The 23290-nt window shown below is 45.1% G+C and overlaps 3 protein-coding genes across 3 annotated transcripts; all 3 read left to right on the top strand.

The window, feature by feature from the left end:
* Window positions 1-374: 374 nt before the first annotated feature.
* LOC308175384 (cilia- and flagella-associated protein 45-like) lies at window positions 375-4450 on the top strand (the record flags this gene model as incomplete). Its single annotated transcript, XM_080551057.1, has 12 exons — window positions 375-395; window positions 793-912; window positions 1337-1480; window positions 1658-1789; window positions 2115-2285; window positions 2468-2646; window positions 2761-2890; window positions 3064-3210; window positions 3340-3453; window positions 3695-3888; window positions 4027-4251; window positions 4375-4450. 12 exons carry the CDS (start codon window positions 375-377, stop codon window positions 4448-4450), a joined length of 1653 nt encoding a protein of 550 aa, XP_080407183.1.
* A 3726-nt stretch (window positions 4451-8176) lies between these two features.
* Window positions 8177-12246, top strand: LOC308175385 (cilia- and flagella-associated protein 45-like; the record flags this gene model as incomplete). The annotated part of the gene is made up of 12 exons (XM_080551058.1): window positions 8177-8197; window positions 8595-8714; window positions 9139-9282; window positions 9460-9591; window positions 9915-10085; window positions 10268-10446; window positions 10561-10690; window positions 10860-11006; window positions 11136-11249; window positions 11491-11684; window positions 11823-12047; window positions 12171-12246. 12 exons carry the CDS (start codon window positions 8177-8179, stop codon window positions 12244-12246), a joined length of 1653 nt encoding a protein of 550 aa, XP_080407184.1.
* A 6223-nt stretch (window positions 12247-18469) lies between these two features.
* LOC308175386 (cilia- and flagella-associated protein 45-like) lies at window positions 18470-22533 on the top strand (the record flags this gene model as incomplete). The annotated part of the gene is made up of 12 exons (XM_080551059.1): window positions 18470-18490; window positions 18888-19007; window positions 19432-19575; window positions 19753-19884; window positions 20208-20378; window positions 20561-20739; window positions 20854-20983; window positions 21147-21293; window positions 21423-21536; window positions 21778-21971; window positions 22110-22334; window positions 22458-22533. 12 exons carry the CDS (start codon window positions 18470-18472, stop codon window positions 22531-22533), a joined length of 1653 nt encoding a protein of 550 aa, XP_080407185.1.
* Between the last annotated feature and the right edge of the window lie 757 nt (window positions 22534-23290).

A 23290-nucleotide genomic window follows, 5' to 3' on the forward strand; every position in this document is an offset into this window, starting at 1 on the left:
ACTTGTCAGTCCATTCCTCATTAAAACTGCGGTTTTCCACGTGAATTTTACGCTTCAGGTTGTTTGAGAGTGACATTTTGCATGATTGATAACTGAAAATGATTACAATGTGTAATAACAAAGTGAAGCCAAAATATCTTGATCGCCCCCTGGTGGCTGGCTGCAGTATAGGTGTCAGGAGTCTGTTAACACTGATAATAAGCCATTAATAACATACATTTGGAAAGAAAGTTAAAATATTAAACAATAATATGCTAATTATGCCTAAATAAAATAAATAAATATAAGTCCGGCCCCCTACAGTTATACATGCCATCTGTAGGCTAGTAGTAATATGTCCATAATATTTGGTTTTTGTTTTGTTTTTGTTCTAGATGGCGTGCCGCGGTAGCAGCGTGAGACACGGTTGAGACGCGCGCCTGACGCTGCTGGGGTTGACGCGTGCGTGCAGCGCAGTAGTTTCCATGGAGACGCAACAACAACAAAACACCTTCGTGCAAACGTCCCACAGCCTACAATGATACAGGAGAAGGAACTGGTACCTGCTTCATACACCGGACTGCTGTTTCATAATACTATCTCGTATTATAATAATGGTGTTCTGTTGATCTTCTGTTCAATGTTTTAATTATTATGTCATGTTGGTTGGCGAGAGAGAACAATTTGAAAGACCATGGTAGCTAACGTTTTGAATCGTGGGACACACTTCTCTGACATTCGTTGCATCATTAGTAGCTAAGTGGAGGTTTGTACATGACTCATGTCCTGTCTCATGTCCTGTCTCGCCTCCAGACACGGAGTGCCTCTGGCTCTTCATCTAAACGAGGCTTGGGCAGCTCCCATCCACGCCGCTATCGCACCCATGCCCTCACCTCCCATGTGGATGAAAGTCTCTTTGGAACCCCAAAACAGGTGAGCCACAGGTCAGGTGGGTCATGGGAGGTTAATAGCAGAGTATGAATGAATGAATGAATGAATGGACTTTATTGTCATTGCTACAGTACAGGTACCAAACAACGAAATTTAGGAGGGGTGGCTCCCCTGGTGTTAGGAAAGGAAAAAAAAAAAAAAACTTTTAGAAAAAGAATAAAATCACAAGAAGGTAAGGAGCTGGTTTACATAAATAAAGGCTATGTACACAATCCACTGTACTATACTGCACAGATAGTCAACTAGGGTTGTCATATTGCACAATAGTATTTTTTCACGTTATTTAAAGTGTCACAGTTTGCAGGCTTGAAATGTACATGTTTGTGCCTCAGCACTACACCTCAAAGTAGGTGAGTATCAGAGAGATATGGTGGAAATTTATGTTGGATTTTTTTTCCCACCCAAGCTGTCAACCTGTGATGTGAAAGACTCTGAGAGAAGGGGCTGCTCATTACCCAGGGTCCAGCCCTGCTCTGCTACAAGTCAGAAGGCTCAGAAACCAGAGACAGTTCGCATTATTACCATGGACCTCATCCGTGACCTGAAGCAAGTATCCAGTTACTAACATGCACTGCAATTATCTGATGAACATTAAGAAAAGCCTATCCTAAAGTATTTGACTTGGCAAAAGCAGCATTGTAGCAGTAAACATGTACAACGACTTTACCAGTGGTCAAATACAAATTCGGAACAAATTTACTGTCATTTTGCCAGGATCTCAAGTAAGGATCCACCTGGTCTGTCCATAATCTTCCGGCCGACTGAGTTTAAGCGTATTGCATTAGCATCTCAAGTTCCAACCAAGGAAGAGAGGGACGCCATGTTGGGAGCCCAGAAGAAGGAAAGGGAAGACGCCATGGTGAGGAATGTTGCTCTGTGAGGGTGTGTGTGTGTGTGTGTGTGTGTGTGTTTGTGTGGGTGGGTGTGTGTGTGTGTGTGTGTGTTTGTGTTTGTATCTGTGTATATGTGTGTGTGTGTGTGTATCTGTGTATGTTTGTATGTTCTGTTGCTCTTCTGCGAGCAACCCTTCATACATGACACAGCTGTATGACGAACTATGTCATATATCTGCTTCAACACCTACAACACAGATCTATGATCAGCTCAGCTTACCACAGTCCTGTCCTTAACAATTAGGTGTAGGCCTAAACTGACCTAAGTTTACTATGGTTAACTCTGGCTAGGATGCTGCTGAGGAGAGGAAGGCTAATATCCGTCAGGCCGACCTGTCGCGTCAGAAGAACCAGGGTCTGAGTGAGCTGGAGGCCGAGGCCAAGGACAAGGCTCAGTACCTGTTGGAGAGAGCCAACGCCATGAGGATGGAGCAGGAGGATGAAGTCAAGAAACTCAATGAGGTAGGAAATTAACTGGTCACTCTTTCACTTGTGTGGTTCATACCTCCTTTATAATATATATATTTTAAATTACTTAACTAACACATTCCTGCAGTATCTTACCTACTCACTGACCATACTCTCCCACCTCTGTGTAAGCGTGTGTGTCCTATTGTCCATGTGGGTACCTTTCTGGTCCTCAGCTGATCCTAGGTGCCCAATGCCACGCAGTGCGTGATGCTCAGATACTGGAGAAGCAGCAGATCCTGACTGAGCTGCAAGAGGAGGAGACGCATCTGGATGCCATGATGGAGCTGGACCGCAGGAGAGCCCTGGAGGCCCAGGACCAGATCGTCGAGCAACGCAAACATCAGAGGATCCAGTGAGGCCTCGTTATGACACACACACACACAGACGCGCACACACACACACCAGACGTCAGTCTGTCTCTACCATACAACACCTCAACTCTTTCCTCTGTTTTGTGAGTGTCCAGGGGAAAGCAGCTGATTGTGAATCAGATGCAGGAGCGTCTGGAGGACCGGATGCTGCAGGATGAGGTGAAGGAGCAGGAGGGGCAGCAGATGCTGGAGAACCTAGAGAGGATGCAGGTGGAGGAGCTGGAGGTATTTTAGTGCAGCACAGCAATTCTATAATCATTCTGGAACAAACTAGTTGAAAACTCAGAGTGGTGTGTATGGACGTAGGCTGCGTGTGGTATATGCACTGTATGTCTGTGTGTGTGTGTGTGTGTGTGTGTGTGTGGCTGACTGATCAATCTGTGGTTGTGTGGGTACAGGCTTTGGAGAGGAAGAAGGAGGAGCAGCGGAGGCTGCAACTGGAGATCCTCCGCATCAATGAGGACAGCTTGCTGGCCAAGGAACACAAGAAGGAAGAGGAGAGACTGGCTAACCTCAGAGCCATGGAGTACACCCGCAAGAAAATGGTGAGAATACAGTACAAAATGTGTGTACTGTGTGGATCAGTGCAGTACCCCCCCCCCCCTCCAACACACACAAACCAATAGATTAGTCTTTGAGGTGGACAAAGACTCATTTCTGTATGACCTCTACAGGAGCGGGAGGCTGAGTATGAGACTGAACAGAGACGCATCAAGAGAGAGAAGGAGAAGGAGGTGGCCAGACTGAGAGCCCTGCAGGAGAGAGACAGAGACTTCAAAGCTGAGCAGGTTAGCATCAAGTTCACTTATTTATCCCCTTAACACACACAACCATAACAGCCATCCTGAACTCATTTTCAGCTCAAGACATTTTGCTTGCCCAGTTGCACCAAACCCTTTGTTCTATTAGCCAACACCTATTTCTTTTGTTGTGGCGACCAGGCAAACAAGTTGCTATTCTAGTATGATACCTAATTGGCTGTAGAGGACATGGAGACATTAACAGGGAGTGTTTCTATGTGACTGTCAGGATGAGCTTCGAGCCCGGAGGAACCAGGAGGCTGCAGAGAGGGAGTGGAGGAGAAAAGAGAAAGAGCAGCTCAAAAAGAAAGTAGAGGAGGAGGAGAGATTGAAGGCAGCGCGCTTGGAGCAGGTCACCCACAAAGAGCACCTCCTTTCCATTGAGGCCGGGCGAGAGAGGGCTGAATTTGAGAGGGTGTTGAGGTATGTCCGCAATGTCACACTTTCTTCGGAAGACAAACACTGCCTTTTGAGCTCGTAAGTAAATATTACACACAGTACTAACTATAGTTGTAACTATAGTTCCAAACAGTCTCTTTGCCCTGCTTCCTCTTCCACCAGAGCCCAGCAGGTGTCCATCTCTAAGGAGAAGGACAAGGAGGACAATCACAGGCAGAAGGTCCTTCGCCATGCGGACGGGATACGTCAGCAGGTGAGGGAGCGTGAGCTACAGGCCGTCACACAGCGCAGGGAGGTCTTCAAAGAGGGAGACCGTCTGGACGAAGAGGCCCGCCAGCGTCGCATACGCCTGGATGAGATCAAGGAGAAGAAGCTGAAGGAACTCAAGTTAGTGAATTGCAATAGAAAAGACAGAGCATTTACATTAAGCTTTCTACAGTGTGTAAACTACAGTAAGAGGCCATTTTCGATACGCCGAATCAATTCATGTTTACTCGTTTTTTCTTTCAGGGCTGCTGGACTTCCAGAAAAATACTGCAATGAAGTGGAGAGGAAGGTACATGCCTTACCTACTCTGGAACACTAGCATTATTAATGCAAATCCTAAACTTAAAAAAACAGGTGGGAAAAGTCCTAGATCCTACTTTTTGAAAAGAGAAACTGTCACTCTTTTTAACATTGACTAAAGCTACTAACAGTTGACTAAACAGAAAATCAATTGCACAGGCTGGAAACTAGTATAGCATAATCATTAGATCATTTCTGAATAAAGATGTCTGTATACATTGCACATTATGATTCATGAATGTTTTTGAAAAGTGTAAATGTAACTGTATGAATGTAAATGTAAATGTGTTCACCTGAACGTTCCAACTATTGATAGTACCAGATGACGAATTGTGGCTTAATATCTACTCATAATAAGTTACATTATCAAATCGTTTGTTTGTACAATTGTTGACTGTCCCTCACACTGATCCATTAAAAGTACCCAAGACCAACTGAACACAATTTTATTTAGACTATATTTATCTTTCAGCCAGGTCATAAAGGTCATGATCATAAAGAAAGTTGTAATTTAACTAGTTTGATTGATTTGCTAATTAAAAGTAGTCAGTACATAGTACATGACATCAGCACACACAACTGGTGGATTTGTGAGGGGACAGATTTCTCATCTGTTATGATATTCCCTATGATGGTGATCAGAAGGTCATGAGTTAAAATCCCAACTGGACACTGAACACCACCACTAGTGTAGCCTGGGGTAACTTGGGAACGCCACTAGGGCATTTAGCCCTATTTCACTCCAGGGAGACTGTCCCTGTAATCTCTAGTAGTTGAGGATAAAACCATCTGCTAGATGGTTCAAATGTAAATGTAACAAGTATAAGTCAGTATAACCATGTCATGATGATTATATTTTGTTCAATCGTGATTCTGTTATGATCAGTATTATACTCATTTAGGATGTTATGTAGTAATGGTACAAATGAGTCAGCCAGTCACTATGGTGTCAGTTATATCCATCTCCTGGGCCCTGTTGTTCAAAACCTTTAATCTGGATCAGATCGAGCTAGCTGATTTCCCCTATACGGCTCGAAATCAACCAAATAGACCCTATATATATCCTAAATGATCCTGGATAGCAAAACAGAATCAGGATCATTCTGATCCAGATGAAACGTTTTGAACAACTGGGCCCTGGGTTCTATCTGTTGGTAGGTACTTAGGTGCAAGGCCACTTCTTTAAAGTATTCAAGTTGGGCCCGAGGGATTTCCCTGCACTCTAACAGATTAGGACTCTACGCAATTGAAAGCATTGAGAGAATACATCAAGGTAAATACAGGCTTTTATTTCAGACCATTCTTGACAAAGAACTGTATTATGTACTGAGATCTAATTATTCATAATAACCATCTAAATATCTAACCTACAGGAGTGTTACTGACCTGATCAAGTTGACATTGGGAAACCAAACCACTGTCTCCTCATCTCATTTACTATTTGTTCTCAGTGCCAATCACACTAAACCCAACGGGTACGTTTCTCTAAAGCATCACAGCACTAAGACTCTCAAGTCCATTGTGGGCAAATGGTTAACGGTGATTTTAGTGCTAGGAGGCTTTCAGTAAATTCAAGACAGGACAGTGGAGGTCTCCACTTTTTAAATGTATCATTTGGTCTGTCCACACAAACTTATGGTGACCTAGAAACACCACAATACCTGACACAGACCTCAGCACAAGAAGGGTGGTGAGTAAATACACATACAGGTCCCTAGGAGTCAGCCTTGGTCCCCTTGCACATACACAGACTCACACACAAGCACTGTACACGGTACAACAGAAGGTCACCTAGAACACACAGAGCCAACACAGGAGGACTAACATCTACTGGATTGACTAGAGAGCCAATATAGCTGAGGGGGGATTAAAATTCTTATTTAGATCATTAGATCTCACACATACAGTCTGTATGCATTTAAAACTCCATAAAGCTACACGCATGTGCAGAATATACTATCATTACTTAGTGTTGCTATCTATAGCCATTGGGTGGCAATATATGTTCAAATATTATATGTAACCTTTTCCAGAATATACAATAATGAAATGCATTATACAGACAGACAAAAGACAATGTAAGCTGTTCACATGTTCAGTACATCAAAATTAAGAGATTTCTATATTAGTTTCTTCTCACAACAGAGTGCAAATCAGTTGCTTCTCCGCCTATTTCCAAGGTCAGTTACTTCATTCTGAAGTCCACTTAATTACATAACAAAAAACATAAAAAGAAATACATCATTACACACAAAAACCTTCATTCTAGTGATGTAAGTAGTCATAAATATGGAATGTGGAAAACAAAACAAAAACATGTGATCAAATTTATTTTAAAACAATACAAATAAAAAGTCCTTCATTACAGTTTTATAATGGAGAATATAATAAAAAATAATTTAATGAGCGCATGTTTGAATCCCCTGTTGTGAGTAGAAAGACCATGGGAGCTGGTGAGGAACACAAGGAGAAACCTGTAGGTACTATATACACAACTGTTCCCTATAAGTACTACAAAAAAAAAGTGAACATACAAATGTAATTAAAAACACAATGAAACACCAGTGTGGTAGCCCCCCGAGCTGCAGCGTCTAAGCGCGCGGCCATCTTGGACTTACTTATATTACTAGCCCAAGCTTCCATAAGAGGGTCAAAGATACCTGCATGCATCTGATCTGGATGAAGTTGCTGTCCTCTATGCACAGTTGATGGAGGGATCAGTGTCTGCAGAGAAGGCTTGCAATGCTGATGTGATACTCAGAATAAAGGAACAACTCAAAAGCAAAAGTGAATACTTAAAATCCTGTAGCAGGACAGCTGCCCTCTGGTTGCAGTACATGGATGTGGACATACTTCGCAAGTTTCTGAGAGCTGAACGTACTGGCAATTGGGCACTGCACCTTGAGGCAATATCAGAAATGCTTCCTTTCATGGCAGCATCATTTTTTGGTATTTAGCAGACACCTTATTCCAAAGCGACTTACAATCAATACATTTGACTAAGCAAATGAATCATCAATCCACCAGTGACCAGTCGTAGCAGGAAGAATAATCCAGCTCAGGTTGTTGTTTTTTATTTATATATCTGGAGAAACAGAGAAACAGTACAACGGGGTCAATAGAAGTTTTTAGGGGACACAGTAGAGGGGAAAAGCGGGTGTCTTCAGGAGACGCAGTTCTGGGGTGCAGTAGATGTCTCAGGAGGAGCAGTCTCAGGGTATGACTTCTCAGGGTATGATTCTCTGAAAGATGCATGCCTTGTATAATTGTAACGGCGAAGATTGTATCGTTTTTCAACAACTACCGTTTCAGTGCAGATGAGGCATAGCCTACAGGTTTTGCTTTACTAAATGTTGGCCAGATGAATGCGTACTTGTCAGTCCATTCCTCATTAAAACTGCGGTTTTCCACGTGAATTTTACGCTTCAGGTTGTTTGAGAGTGACATTTTGCATGATTGATAACTGAAAATGATTACAATGTGTAATAACAAAGTGAAGCCAAAATATCTTGATCGCCCCCTGGTGGCTGGCTGCAGTATAGGTGTCAGGAGTCTGTTAACACTGATAATAAGCCATTAATAACATACATTTGGAAAGAAAGTTAAAATATTAAACAATAATATGCTAATTATGCCTAAATAAAATAAATAAATATAAGTCCGGCCCCCTACAGTTATACATGCCATCTGTAGGCTAGTAGTAATATGTCCATAATATTTGTTTTTTGTTTTGTTTTTGTTCTAGATGGCGTGCCGCGGTAGCAGCGTGAGACACGGTTGAGACGCGCGCCTGACGCTGCTGGGGTTGACGCGTGCGTGCAGCGCAGTAGTTTCCATGGAGACGCAACAACAACAAAACACCTTCGTGCAAACGTCCCACAGCCTACAATGATACAGGAGAAGGAACTGGTACCTGCTTCATACACCGGACTGCTGTTTCATAATACTATCTCGTATTATAATAATGGTGTTCTGTTGATCTTCTGTTCAATGTTTTAATTATTATGTCATGTTGGTTGGCGAGAGAGAACAATTTGAAAGACCATGGTAGCTAACGTTTTGAATCGTGGGACACACTTCTCTGACATTCGTTGCATCATTAGTAGCTAAGTGGAGGTTTGTACATGACTCATGTCCTGTCTCATGTCCTGTCTCGCCTCCAGACACGGAGTGCCTCTGGCTCTTCATCTAAACGAGGCTTGGGCAGCTCCCATCCACGCCGCTATCGCACCCATGCCCTCACCTCCCATGTGGATGAAAGTCTCTTTGGAACCCCAAAACAGGTGAGCCACAGGTCAGGTGGGTCATGGGAGGTTAATAGCAGAGTATGAATGAATGAATGAATGAATGGACTTTATTGTCATTGCTACAGTACAGGTACCAAACAACGAAATTTAGGAGGGGTGGCTCCCCTGGTGTTAGGAAAGGAAAAAAAAAAAAAAACTTTTAGAAAAAGAATAAAATCACAAGAAGGTAAGGAGCTGGTTTACATAAATAAAGGCTATGTACACAATCCACTGTACTATACTGCACAGATAGTCAACTAGGGTTGTCATATTGCACAATAGTATTTTTTCACGTTATTTAAAGTGTCACAGTTTGCAGGCTTGAAATGTACATGTTTGTGCCTCAGCACTACACCTCAAAGTAGGTGAGTATCAGAGAGATATGGTGGAAATTTATGTTGGATTTTTTTTCCCACCCAAGCTGTCAACCTGTGATGTGAAAGACTCTGAGAGAAGGGGCTGCTCATTACCCAGGGTCCAGCCCTGCTCTGCTACAAGTCAGAAGGCTCAGAAACCAGAGACAGTTCGCATTATTACCATGGACCTCATCCGTGACCTGAAGCAAGTATCCAGTTACTAACATGCACTGCAATTATCTGATGAACATTAAGAAAAGCCTATCCTAAAGTATTTGACTTGGCAAAAGCAGCATTGTAGCAGTAAACATGTACAACGACTTTACCAGTGGTCAAATACAAATTCGGAACAAATTTACTGTCATTTTGCCAGGATCTCAAGTAAGGATCCACCTGGTCTGTCCATAATCTTCCGGCCGACTGAGTTTAAGCGTATTGCATTAGCATCTCAAGTTCCAACCAAGGAAGAGAGGGACGCCATGTTGGGAGCCCAGAAGAAGGAAAGGGAAGATGCCATGGTGAGGAATGTTGCTCTGTGAGGGTGTGTGTGTGTGTGTGTGTGTGTGTGTTTGTGTGGGTGGGTGTGTGTGTGTGTGTGTGTTTGTGTTTGTATCTGTGTATATGTGTGTGTGTGTGTGTATCTGTGTATGTTTGTATGTTCTGTTGCTCTTCTGCGAGCAACCCTTCATACATGACACAGCTGTATGACGAACTATGTCATATATCTGCTTCAACACCTACAACACAGATCTATGATCAGCTCAGCTTACCACAGTCCTGTCCTTAACAATTAGGTGTAGGCCTAAACTGACCTAAGTTTACTATGGTTAACTCTGGCTAGGATGCTGCTGAGGAGAGGAAGGCTAATATCCGTCAGGCCGACCTGTCGCGTCAGAAGAACCAGGGTCTGAGTGAGCTGGAGGCCGAGGCCAAGGACAAGGCTCAGTACCTGTTGGAGAGAGCCAACGCCATGAGGATGGAGCAGGAGGATGAAGTCAAGAAACTCAATGAGGTAGGAAATTAACTGGTCACTCTTTCACTTGTGTGGTTCATACCTCCTTTATAATATATATATTTTAAATTACTTAACTAACACATTCCTGCAGTATCTTACCTACTCACTGACCATACTCTCCCACCTCTGTGTAAGCGTGTGTGTCCTATTGTCCATGTGGGTACCTTTCTGGTCCTCAGCTGATCCTAGGTGCCCAATGCCACGCAGTGCGTGATGCTCAGATACTGGAGAAGCAGCAGATCCTGACTGAGCTGCAAGAGGAGGAGACGCATCTGGATGCCATGATGGAGCTGGACCGCAGGAGAGCCCTGGAGGCCCAGGACCAGATCGTCGAGCAACGCAAACATCAGAGGATCCAGTGAGGCCTCGTTATGACACACACACACACAGACGCGCACACACACACACCAGACGTCAGTCTGTCTCTACCATACAACACCTCAACTCTTTCCTCTGTTTTGTGAGTGTCCAGGGGAAAGCAGCTGATTGTGAATCAGATGCAGGAGCGTCTGGAGGACCGGATGCTGCAGGATGAGGTGAAGGAGCAGGAGGGGCAGCAGATGCTGGAGAACCTAGAGAGGATGCAGGTGGAGGAGCTGGAGGTATTTTAGTGCAGCACAGCAATTCTATAATCATTCTGGAACAAACTAGTTGAAAACTCAGAGTGGTGTGTATGGACGTAGGCTGCGTGTGGTATATGCACTGTATGTCTGTGTGTGTGTGTGTGTGTGTGTGTGGCTGACTGATCAATCTGTGGTTGTGTGGGTACAGGCTTTGGAGAGGAAGAAGGAGGAGCAGCGGAGGCTGCAACTGGAGATCCTCCGCATCAATGAGGACAGCTTGCTGGCCAAGGAACACAAGAAGGAAGAGGAGAGACTGGCTAACCTCAGAGCCATGGAGTACACCCGCAAGAAAATGGTGAGAATACAGTACAAAATGTGTGTACTGTGTGGATCAGTGCAGTACCCCCCCCCCCCTCCAACACACACAAACCAATAGATTAGTCTTTGAGGTGGACAAAGACTCATTTCTGTATGACCTCTACAGGAGCGGGAGGCTGAGTATGAGACTGAACAGAGACGCATCAAGAGAGAGAAGGAGAAGGAGGTGGCCAGACTGAGAGCCCTGCAGGAGAGAGACAGAGACTTCAAAGCTGAGCAGGTTAGCATCAAGTTCACTTATTTATCCCCTTAACACACACAACCATAACAGCCATCCTGAACTCATTTTCAGCTCAAGACATTTTGCTTGCCCAGTTGCACCAAACCCTTTGTTCTATTAGCCAACACCTATTTCTTTTGTTGTGGCGACCAGGCAAACAAGTTGCTATTCTAGTATGATACCTAATTGGCTGTAGAGGACATGGAGACATTAACAGGGAGTGTTTCTATGTGACTGTCAGGATGAGCTTCGAGCCCGGAGGAACCAGGAGGCTGCAGAGAGGGAGTGGAGGAGAAAAGAGAAAGAGCAGCTCAAAAAGAAAGTAGAGGAGGAGGAGAGATTGAAGGCAGCGCGCTTGGAGCAGGTCACCCACAAAGAGCACCTCCTTTCCATTGAGGCCGGGCGAGAGAGGGCTGAATTTGAGAGGGTGTTGAGGTATGTCCGCAATGTCACACTTTCTTCGGAAGACAAACACTGCCTTTTGAGCTCGTAAGTAAATATTACACACAGTACTAACTATAGTTGTAACTATAGTTCCAAACAGTCTCTTTGCCCTGCTTCCTCTTCCACCAGAGCCCAGCAGGTGTCCATCTCTAAGGAGAAGGACAAGGAGGACAATCACAGGCAGAAGGTCCTTCGCCATGCGGACGGGATACGTCAGCAGGTGAGGGAGCGTGAGCTACAGGCCGTCACACAGCGCAGGGAGGTCTTCAAAGAGGGAGACCGTCTGGACGAAGAGGCCCGCCAGCGTCGCATACGCCTGGATGAGATCAAGGAGAAGAAGCTGAAGGAACTCAAGTTAGTGAATTGCAATAGAAAAGACAGAGCATTTACATTAAGCTTTCTACAGTGTGTAAACTACAGTAAGAGGCCATTTTCGATACGCCGAATCAATTCATGTTTACTCGTTTTTTCTTTCAGGGCTGCTGGACTTCCAGAAAAATACTGCAATGAAGTGGAGAGGAAGGTACATGCCTTACCTACTCTGGAACACTAGCATTATTAATGCAAATCCTAAACTTAAAAAAACAGGTGGGAAAAGTCCTAGATCCTACTTTTTGAAAAGAGAAACTGTCACTCTTTTTAACATTGACTAAAGCTACTAACAGTTGACTAAACAGAAAATCAATTGCACAGGCTGGAAACTAGTATAGCATAATCATTAGATCATTTCTGAATAAAGATGTCTGTATACATTGCACATTATGATTCATGAATGTTTTTGAAAAGTGTAAATGTAACTGTATGAATGTAAATGTAAATGTGTTCACCTGAACGTTCCAACTATTGATAGTACCAGATGACGAATTGTGGCTTAATATCTACTCATAATAAGTTACATTATCAAATCGTTTGTTTGTACAATTGTTGACTGTCCCTCACACTGATCCATTAAAAGTACCCAAGACCAACTGAACACAATTTTATTTAGACTATATTTATCTTTCAGCCAGGTCATAAAGGTCATGATCATAAAGAAAGTTGTAATTTAACTAGTTTGATTGATTTGCTAATTAAAAGTAGTCAGTACATAGTACATGACATCAGCACACACAACTGGTGGATTTGTGAGGGGACAGATTTCTCATCTGTTATGATATTCCCTATGATGGTGATCAGAAGGTCATGAGTTAAAATCCCAACTGGACACTGAACACCACCACTAGTGTAGCCTGGGGTAACTTGGGAACGCCACTAGGGCATTTAGCCCTATTTCACTCCAGGGAGACTGTCCCTGTAATCTCTAGTAGTTGAGGATAAAACCATCTGCTAGATGGTTCAAATGTAAATGTAACAAGTATAAGTCAGTATAACCATGTCATGATGATTATATTTTGTTCAATCGTGATTCTGTTATGATCAGTATTATACTCATTTAGGATGTTATGTAGTAATGGTACAAATGAGTCAGCCAGTCACTATGGTGTCAGTTATATCCATCTCCTGGGCCCTGTTGTTCAAAACCTTTAATCTGGATCAGATCGAGCTAGCTGATTTCCCCTATACGGCTCGAAATCAACCAAATAGACCCTATATATATCCTAAATGATCCTGGATAGCAAAACAGAATCAGGATCATTCTGATCCAGATGAAACGTTTTGAACAACTGGGCCCTGGGTTCTATCTGTTGGTAGGTACTTAGGTGCAAGGCCACTTCTTTAAAGTATTCAAGTTGGGCCCGAGGGATTTCCCTGCACTCTAACAGATTAGGACTCTACGCAATTGAAAGCATTGAGAGAATACATCAAGGTAAATACAGGCTTTTATTTCAGACCATTCTTGACAAAGAACTGTATTATGTACTGAGATCTAATTATTCATAATAACCATCTAAATATCTAACCTACAGGAGTGTTACTGACCTGATCAAGTTGACATTGGGAAACCAAACCACTGTCTCCTCATCTCATTTACTATTTGTTCTCAGTGCCAATCACACTAAACCCAACGGGTACGTTTCTCTAAAGCATCACAGCACTAAGACTCTCAAGTCCATTGTGGGCAAATGGTTAACGGTGATTTTAGTGCTAGGAGGCTTTCAGTAAATTCAAGACAGGACAGTGGAGGTCTCCACTTTTTAAATGTATCATTTGGTCTGTCCACACAAACTTATGGTGACCTAGAAACACCACAATACCTGACACAGACCTCAGCACAAGAAGGGTGGTGAGTAAATACACATACAGGTCCCTAGGAGTCAGCCTTGGTCCCCTTGCACATACACAGACTCACACACAAGCACTGTACACGGTACAACAGAAGGTCACCTAGAACACACAGAGCCAACACAGGAGGACTAACATCTACTGGATTGACTAGAGAGCCAATATAGCTGAGGGGGGATTAAAATTCTTATTTAGATCATTAGATCTCACACATACAGTCTGTATGCATTTAAAACTCCATAAAGCTACACGCATGTGCAGAATATACTATCATTACTTAGTGTTGCTATCTATAGCCATTGGGTGGCAATATATGTTCAAATATTATATGTAACCTTTTCCAGAATATACAATAATGAAATGCATTATACAGACAGACAAAAGACAATGTAAGCTGTTCACATGTTCAGTACATCAAAATTAAGAGATTTCTATATTAGTTTCTTCTCACAACAGAGTGCAAATCAGTTGCTTCTCCGCCTATTTCCAAGGTCAGTTACTTCATTCTGAAGTCCACTTAATTACATAACAAAAAACATAAAAAGAAATACATCATTACACACAAAAACCTTCATTCTAGTGATGTAAGTAGTCATAAATATGGAATGTGGAAAACAAAACAAAAACATGTGATCAAATTTATTTTAAAACAATACAAATAAAAAGTCCTTCATTACAGTTTTATAATGGAGAATATAATAAAAAATAATTTAATGAGCGCATGTTTGAATCCCCTGTTGTGAGTAGAAAGACCATGGGAGCTGGTGAGGAACACAAGGAGAAACCTGTAGGTACTATATACACAACTGTTCCCTATAAGTACTACAAAAAAAAAGTGAACATACAAATGTAATTAAAAACACAATGAAACACCAGTGTGGTAGCCCCCCGAGCTGCAGCGTCTAAGCGCGCGGCCATCTTGGACTTACTTATATTACTAGCCCAAGCTTCCATAAGAGGGTCAAAGATACCTGCATGCATCTGATCTGGATGAAGTTGCTGTCCTCTATGCACAGTTGATGGAGGGATCAGTGTCTGCAGAGAAGGCTTGCAATGCTGATGTGATACTCAGAATAAAGGAACAACTCAAAAGCAAAAGTGAATACTTAAAATCCTGTAGCAGGACAGCTGCCCTCTGGTTGCAGTACATGGATGTGGACATACTTCGCAAGTTTCTGAGAGCTGAACGTACTGGCAATTGGGCACTGCACCTTGAGGCAATATCAGAAATGCTTCCTTTCATGGCAGTGTAGTGCCGGAGGAAAAAGGAAAGACGTAGGCAACGTAATGATAACTGTTTAATCAAAATAACAACGTGTACTCTCCGTACAGGACCAGGAAATCGATCACCAAAACTCTTGTGTCTAAACAGGAAGTTGCAACGTTAATAATCCTCCCCTCTGCCCCTAGTGCCAGAACTGGTTCCCTCCCACTACACAACCAACAGTAAGAGGAGAACATGAACCCATAATGTAGTCACTACACCAGCCCCCCCAGTGTTCACCTCAATATTGGAAATCCTCACGGCGAGGAGGGCGTATGGCCCGGCCCCTACGATCGTAGGTAAAGTCAGGAGGTGCGGGAGGAGGTGTGACATCGCCCATCACGTCCTCCTGCAGGGAAGGACGGGGGGCAGTGACGACCGGGGGCTCGCGAGCTGCGGGGGGTTGTCGGGGTCGGAGGGGGGAATGGCCAGGGCGCTGCAGGGGAGGTAGGACTGGAGGCCGGCCTCTGCGCGGTGGCAGGGCCAAGTCCAGGGGCAGTTCAAGGTCCAAGTGGGCCGGTTTGAGGCGATCAACGGACACACACTCAGGCCTACCCCCCATGTCAACCATGAAGTTCTTGGCTCCGGCCTCGATGACACGGAAAGGCCCGTCATAAGGAGGACGTAGTGGAGTCCTGTGGCCATCATGACGAATGAAAACGAACCTCGCTGAGTGCAGCTCCGGTGGCACCCTCGAAGTAGGGACACCATGCTGCGTAGTCGGGACCGGGACGAAGGTCCTGGCGCTGTCCAGCAGGGAGGCGCGCTGAGCGGCGGCGGACCAGGGCTCCGTTGACTTGGGAATGAAGTCACCGGGGACCCGCAGCGGCTGTCCAAACACCAGCTCAGCGGACGACGACTGGAGGTCCTCCTTAGGCGCTGTCCTGAGCCCCAGCATGACCCACGGCAGCTTGTCAAGCCAGTTGCTGTCCGTGAGGCTGGCTCGAAGGGCGGCCTTCATGGATCGATGGAAACGCTCACAGAGCCCGTTCGCCTGCGGGTGATAGGCGGTTGTGCGGTGGAGCTTGACCCCCAGATTCTCCGCCACCGCTGCCCACAGCTCTGAAGTAAACTGTGAGCCACGGTCAGAGGAGAGATCAGCAGGGGTGCCGTAGCGGGAGACCCACACCGCGATGAACGCCCGGGCCAGGTCGGGGGCTGTCGTTGAGGAGAGCGGAACTGCCTCCGGCCAGCGAGTCGTCCTGTCCACCATGGTAAAGAGATAGGTGTATCCGTGCGAGGGGGGCAGCGGCCCTACCAGGTCCACGTTTACATGATCGAACCTCCGCTCAGGCACAGAGAACTGCTCCAGGGGGGCCTTGACGTGTCGATGCACCTTGGCGCGCTGGCAGGCAATGCACGTGTCTACCCAGGCCCTCACATCCCTCTTGAGCCCATGCCAGACGAATTTCTCCGACACCAGCCGTGAGGACGGTTTCCTACCAGGGTGAGACAAGCCGTGTATCGCCTCGAAGGCGGGGCGCCTCCAGTTGGCGGGGACCACCGGTCGTGGCTGACCCATGGAGACGTCGCACAGGAGCGTGGCCCCTGCGTCACCGAAAACCACCTCTTCTAGGCGCAGTCCTGTGTCCGACAACTTGAGAGCCTGGACGGCGGGGTCGGCGGCCTGGTCTGCAGCCATGCGCGCGTAGTCCAAACCCAGTTGGACCGCACCAACCACCGCCCTGGAGAGACAATCCGCGACCTGGTTGGACTTCCCAGCAACGTGCTGGATGTCTGTGGTGAACTCGGATATGTAGGCGAGCTGGCGCTGTTGGCGGTCGGACCACGGCTCCGCCACCTTGGACATGGCGTGCGTGAGTGGCTTGTGGTCCACGTAGGCCGTAAACTCGCGGCCCTCCAGTAAAAAACGGAAGTGTCTGACAGCAAGCCACAGCCCGAGGAGCTCCCTGTCGAATGTGCTGTACCTTTGCTCTCTGGGAGACAGCTGGCGGCTGAAGAATGCAAGAGGCTGCCAGGCGTCCCCAACCCACTGTTCGTACACCGCTCCCACAGCGAAGTCAGAGGCGTCCGTGGTGAGAGCAGTGGGTGCCGAGGGCGAGAGGTGGGCCAACATGGCAGCGCGGGCCAGGGCCGCCTTGGTGTCCTGAAAGGCTTTGACACGCTCCGCCGTCCAGTCCACCGGCTGCTTCCTCGCCCGGACATTTTGCAGGATTGTAATGTTCGCTCGCTGGTTTTTGTACACAATTACGTTAACAAAAATCCACGTCGGGTCACCAGTGTAGTGCCGGAGGAAAAAGGAAAGACGTAGGCAACGTAATGATAACTGTTTAATCAAAATAACAACGTGTACTCTCCGTACAGGACCAGGAAATCGATCACCAAAACTCTTGTGTCTAAACAGGAAGTTGCAACGTTAATAATCCTCCCCTCTGCCCCTAGTGCCAGAACTGGTTCCCTCCCACTACACAACCAACAGTAAGAGGAGAACATGAACCCATAATGTAGTCACTACACCAGCATCATTTTTTGGTATTTAGCAGACACCTTATTCCAAAGCGACTTACAATCAATACATTTGACTAAGCAAATGAATCATCAATCCACCAGTGACCAGTCGTAGCAGGAAGAATAATCCAGCTCAGGTTGTTGTTTTTTATTTATATATCTGGAGAAACAGAGAAACAGTACAACGGGGTCAATAGAAGTTTTTAGGGGACACAGTAGAGGGGAAAAGCGGGTGTCTTCAGGAGACGCAGTTCTGGGGTGCAGTAGATGTCTCAGGAGGAGCAGTCTCAGGGTATGACTTCTCAGGGTATGATTCTCTGAAAGATGCATGCCTTGTATAATTGTAACGGCGAAGATTGTATCGTTTTTCAACAACTACCGTTTCAGTGCAGATGAGGCATAGCCTACAGGTTTTGCTTTACTAAATGTTGGCCAGATGAATGCGTACTTGTCAGTCCATTCCTCATTAAAACTGCGGTTTTCCACGTGAATTTTACGCTTCAGGTTGTTTGAGAGTGACATTTTGCATGATTGATAACTGAAAATGATTACAATGTGTAATAACAAAGTGAAGCCAAAATATCTTGATCGCCCCCTGGTGGCTGGCTGCAGTATAGGTGTCAGGAGTCTGTTAACACTGATAATAAGCCATTAATAACATACATTTGGAAAGAAAGTTAAAATATTAAACAATAATATGCTAATTATGCCTAAATAAAATAAATAAATATAAGTCCGGCCCCCTACAGTTATACATGCCATCTGTAGGCTAGTAGTAATATGTCCATAATATTTGTTTTTTGTTTTGTTTTTGTTCTAGATGGCGTGCCGCGGTAGCAGCGTGAGACACGGTTGAGACGCGCGCCTGACGCTGCTGGGGTTGACGCGTGCGTGCAGCGCAGTAGTTTCCATGGAGACGCAACAACAACAAAACACCTTCGTGCAAACGTCCCACAGCCTACAATGATACAGGAGAAGGAACTGGTACCTGCTTCATACACCGGACTGCTGTTTCATAATACTATCTCGTATTATAATAATGGTGTTCTGTTGATCTTCTGTTCAATGTTTTAATTATTATGTCATGTTGGTTGGCGAGAGAGAACAATTTGAAAGACCATGGTAGCTAACGTTTTGAATCGTGGGACACACTTCTCTGACATTCGTTGCATCATTAGTAGCTAAGTGGAGGTTTGTACATGACTCATGTCCTGTCTCATGTCCTGTCTCGCCTCCAGACACGGAGTGCCTCTGGCTCTTCATCTAAACGAGGCTTGGGCAGCTCCCATCCACGCCGCTATCGCACCCATGCCCTCACCTCCCATGTGGATGAAAGTCTCTTTGGAACCCCAAAACAGGTGAGCCACAGGTCAGGTGGGTCATGGGAGGTTAATAGCAGAGTATGAATGAATGAATGAATGAATGGACTTTATTGTCATTGCTACAGTACAGGTACCAAACAACGAAATTTAGGAGGGGTGGCTCCCCTGGTGTTAGGAAAGGAAAAAAAAAAAAAAACTTTTAGAAAAAGAATAAAATCACAAGAAGGTAAGGAGCTGGTTTACATAAATAAAGGCTATGTACACAATCCACTGTACTATACTGCACAGATAGTCAACTAGGGTTGTCATATTGCACAATAGTATTTTTTCACGTTATTTAAAGTGTCACAGTTTGCAGGCTTGAAATGTACATGTTTGTGCCTCAGCACTACACCTCAAAGTAGGTGAGTATCAGAGAGATATGGTGGAAATTTATGTTGGATTTTTTTTCCCACCCAAGCTGTCAACCTGTGATGTGAAAGACTCTGAGAGAAGGGGCTGCTCATTACCCAGGGTCCAGCCCTGCTCTGCTACAAGTCAGAAGGCTCAGAAACCAGAGACAGTTCGCATTATTACCATGGACCTCATCCGTGACCTGAAGCAAGTATCCAGTTACTAACATGCACTGCAATTATCTGATGAACATTAAGAAAAGCCTATCCTAAAGTATTTGACTTGGCAAAAGCAGCATTGTAGCAGTAAACATGTACAACGACTTTACCAGTGGTCAAATACAAATTCGGAACAAATTTACTGTCATTTTGCCAGGATCTCAAGTAAGGATCCACCTGGTCTGTCCATAATCTTCCGGCCGACTGAGTTTAAGCGTATTGCATTAGCATCTCAAGTTCCAACCAAGGAAGAGAGGGACGCCATGTTGGGAGCCCAGAAGAAGGAAAGGGAAGACGCCATGGTGAGGAATGTTGCTCTGTGAGGGTGTGTGTGTGTGTGTGTGTGTGTGTTTGTGTGGGTGGGTGTGTGTGTGTGTGTGTGTGTTTGTGTTTGTATCTGTGTATATGTGTGTGTGTGTGTGTATCTGTGTATGTTTGTATGTTCTGTTGCTCTTCTGCGAGCAACCCTTCATACATGACACAGCTGTATGACGAACTATGTCATATATCTGCTTCAACACCTACAACACAGATCTATGATCAGCTCAGCTTACCACAGTCCTGTCCTTAACAATTAGGTGTAGGCCTAAACTGACCTAAGTTTACTATGGTTAACTCTGGCTAGGATGCTGCTGAGGAGAGGAAGGCTAATATCCGTCAGGCCGACCTGTCGCGTCAGAAGAACCAGGGTCTGAGTGAGCTGGAGGCCGAGGCCAAGGACAAGGCTCAGTACCTGTTGGAGAGAGCCAACGCCATGAGGATGGAGCAGGAGGATGAAGTCAAGAAACTCAATGAGGTAGGAAATTAACTGGTCACTCTTTCACTTGTGTGGTTCATACCTCCTTTATAATATATATATTTTAAATTACTTAACTAACACATTCCTGCAGTATCTTACCTACTCACTGACCATACTCTCCCACCTCTGTGTAAGCGTGTGTGTCCTATTGTCCATGTGGGTACCTTTCTGGTCCTCAGCTGATCCTAGGTGCCCAATGCCACGCAGTGCGTGATGCTCAGATACTGGAGAAGCAGCAGATCCTGACTGAGCTGCAAGAGGAGGAGACGCATCTGGATGCCATGATGGAGCTGGACCGCAGGAGAGCCCTGGAGGCCCAGGACCAGATCGTCGAGCAACGCAAACATCAGAGGATCCAGTGAGGCCTCGTTATGACACACACACACACAGACGCGCACACACACACACCAGACGTCAGTCTGTCTCTACCATACAACACCTCAACTCTTTCCTCTGTTTTGTGAGTGTCCAGGGGAAAGCAGCTGATTGTGAATCAGATGCAGGAGCGTCTGGAGGACCGGATGCTGCAGGATGAGGTGAAGGAGCAGGAGGGGCAGCAGATGCTGGAGAACCTAGAGAGGATGCAGGTGGAGGAGCTGGAGGTATTTTAGTGCAGCACAGCAATTCTATAATCATTCTGGAACAAACTAGTTGAAAACTCAGAGTGGTGTGTATGGACGTAGGCTGCGTGTGGTATATGCACTGTATGTCTGTGTGTGTGTGTGTGTGTGGCTGACTGATCAATCTGTGGTTGTGTGGGTACAGGCTTTGGAGAGGAAGAAGGAGGAGCAGCGGAGGCTGCAACTGGAGATCCTCCGCATCAATGAGGACAGCTTGCTGGCCAAGGAACACAAGAAGGAAGAGGAGAGACTGGCTAACCTCAGAGCCATGGAGTACACCCGCAAGAAAATGGTGAGAATACAGTACAAAATGTGTGTACTGTGTGGATCAGTGCAGTACCCCCCCCCCCCTCCAACACACACAAACCAATAGATTAGTCTTTGAGGTGGACAAAGACTCATTTCTGTATGACCTCTACAGGAGCGGGAGGCTGAGTATGAGACTGAACAGAGACGCATCAAGAGAGAGAAGGAGAAGGAGGTGGCCAGACTGAGAGCCCTGCAGGAGAGAGACAGAGACTTCAAAGCTGAGCAGGTTAGCATCAAGTTCACTTATTTATCCCCTTAACACACACAACCATAACAGCCATCCTGAACTCATTTTCAGCTCAAGACATTTTGCTTGCCCAGTTGCACCAAACCCTTTGTTCTATTAGCCAACACCTATTTCTTTTGTTGTGGCGACCAGGCAAACAAGTTGCTATTCTAGTATGATACCTAATTGGCTGTAGAGGACATGGAGACATTAACAGGGAGTGTTTCTATGTGACTGTCAGGATGAGCTTCGAGCCCGGAGGAACCAGGAGGCTGCAGAGAGGGAGTGGAGGAGAAAAGAGAAAGAGCAGCTCAAAAAGAAAGTAGAGGAGGAGGAGAGATTGAAGGCAGCGCGCTTGGAGCAGGTCACCCACAAAGAGCACCTCCTTTCCATTGAGGCCGGGCGAGAGAGGGCTGAATTTGAGAGGGTGTTGAGGTATGTCCGCAATGTCACACTTTCTTCGGAAGACAAACACTGCCTTTTGAGCTCGTAAGTAAATATTACACACAGTACTAACTATAGTTGTAACTATAGTTCCAAACAGTCTCTTTGCCCTGCTTCCTCTTCCACCAGAGCCCAGCAGGTGTCCATCTCTAAGGAGAAGGACAAGGAGGACAATCACAGGCAGAAGGTCCTTCGCCATGCGGACGGGATACGTCAGCAGGTGAGGGAGCGTGAGCTACAGGCCGTCACACAGCGCAGGGAGGTCTTCAAAGAGGGAGACCGTCTGGACGAAGAGGCCCGCCAGCGTCGCATACGCCTGGATGAGATCAAGGAGAAGAAGCTGAAGGAACTCAAGTTAGTGAATTGCAATAGAAAAGACAGAGCATTTACATTAAGCTTTCTACAGTGTGTAAACTACAGTAAGAGGCCATTTTCGATACGCCGAATCAATTCATGTTTACTCGTTTTTTCTTTCAGGGCTGCTGGACTTCCAGAAAAATACTGCAATGAAGTGGAGAGGAAGGTACATGCCTTACCTACTCTGGAACACTAGCATTATTAATGCAAATCCTAAACTTAAAAAAACAGGTGGGAAAAGTCCTAGATCCTACTTTTTGAAAAGAGAAACTGTCACTCTTTTTAACATTGACTAAAGCTACTAACAGTTGACTAAACAGAAAATCAATTGCACAGGCTGGAAACTAGTATAGCATAATCATTAGATCATTTCTGAATAAAGATGTCTGTATACATTGCACATTATGATTCATGAATGTTTTTGAAAAGTGTAAATGTAACTGTATGAATGTAAATGTAAATGTGTTCACCTGAACGTTCCAACTATTGATAGTACCAGATGACGAATTGTGGCTTAATATCTACTCATAATAAGTTACATTATCAAATCGTTTGTTTGTACAATTGTTGACTGTCCCTCACACTGATCCATTAAAAGTACCCAAGACCAACTGAACACAATTTTATTTAGACTATATTTATCTTTCAGCCAGGTCATAAAGGTCATGATCATAAAGAAAGTTATAATTTAACTAGTTTGATTGATTTGCTAATTAAAAGTAGTCAGTACATAGTACATGACATCAGCACACACAACTGGTGGATTTGTGAGGGGACAGATTTCTCATCTGTTATGATATTCCCTATGATGGTGATCAGAAGGTCATGAGTTAAAATCCCAACTGGACACTGAACACCACCACTAGTGTAGCCTGGGGTAACTTGGGAACGCCACTAGGGCATTTAGCCCTATTTCACTCCAGGGAGACTGTCCCTGTAATCTCTAGTAGTTG

This window comes from Nansenia antarctica (genome assembly GCF_963989245.1).
Source record: "Nansenia antarctica genome assembly, contig: SCAFFOLD_231, whole genome shotgun sequence".
Taxonomy (NCBI): Eukaryota; Metazoa; Chordata; class Actinopteri; order Argentiniformes; family Microstomatidae; genus Nansenia; species Nansenia antarctica.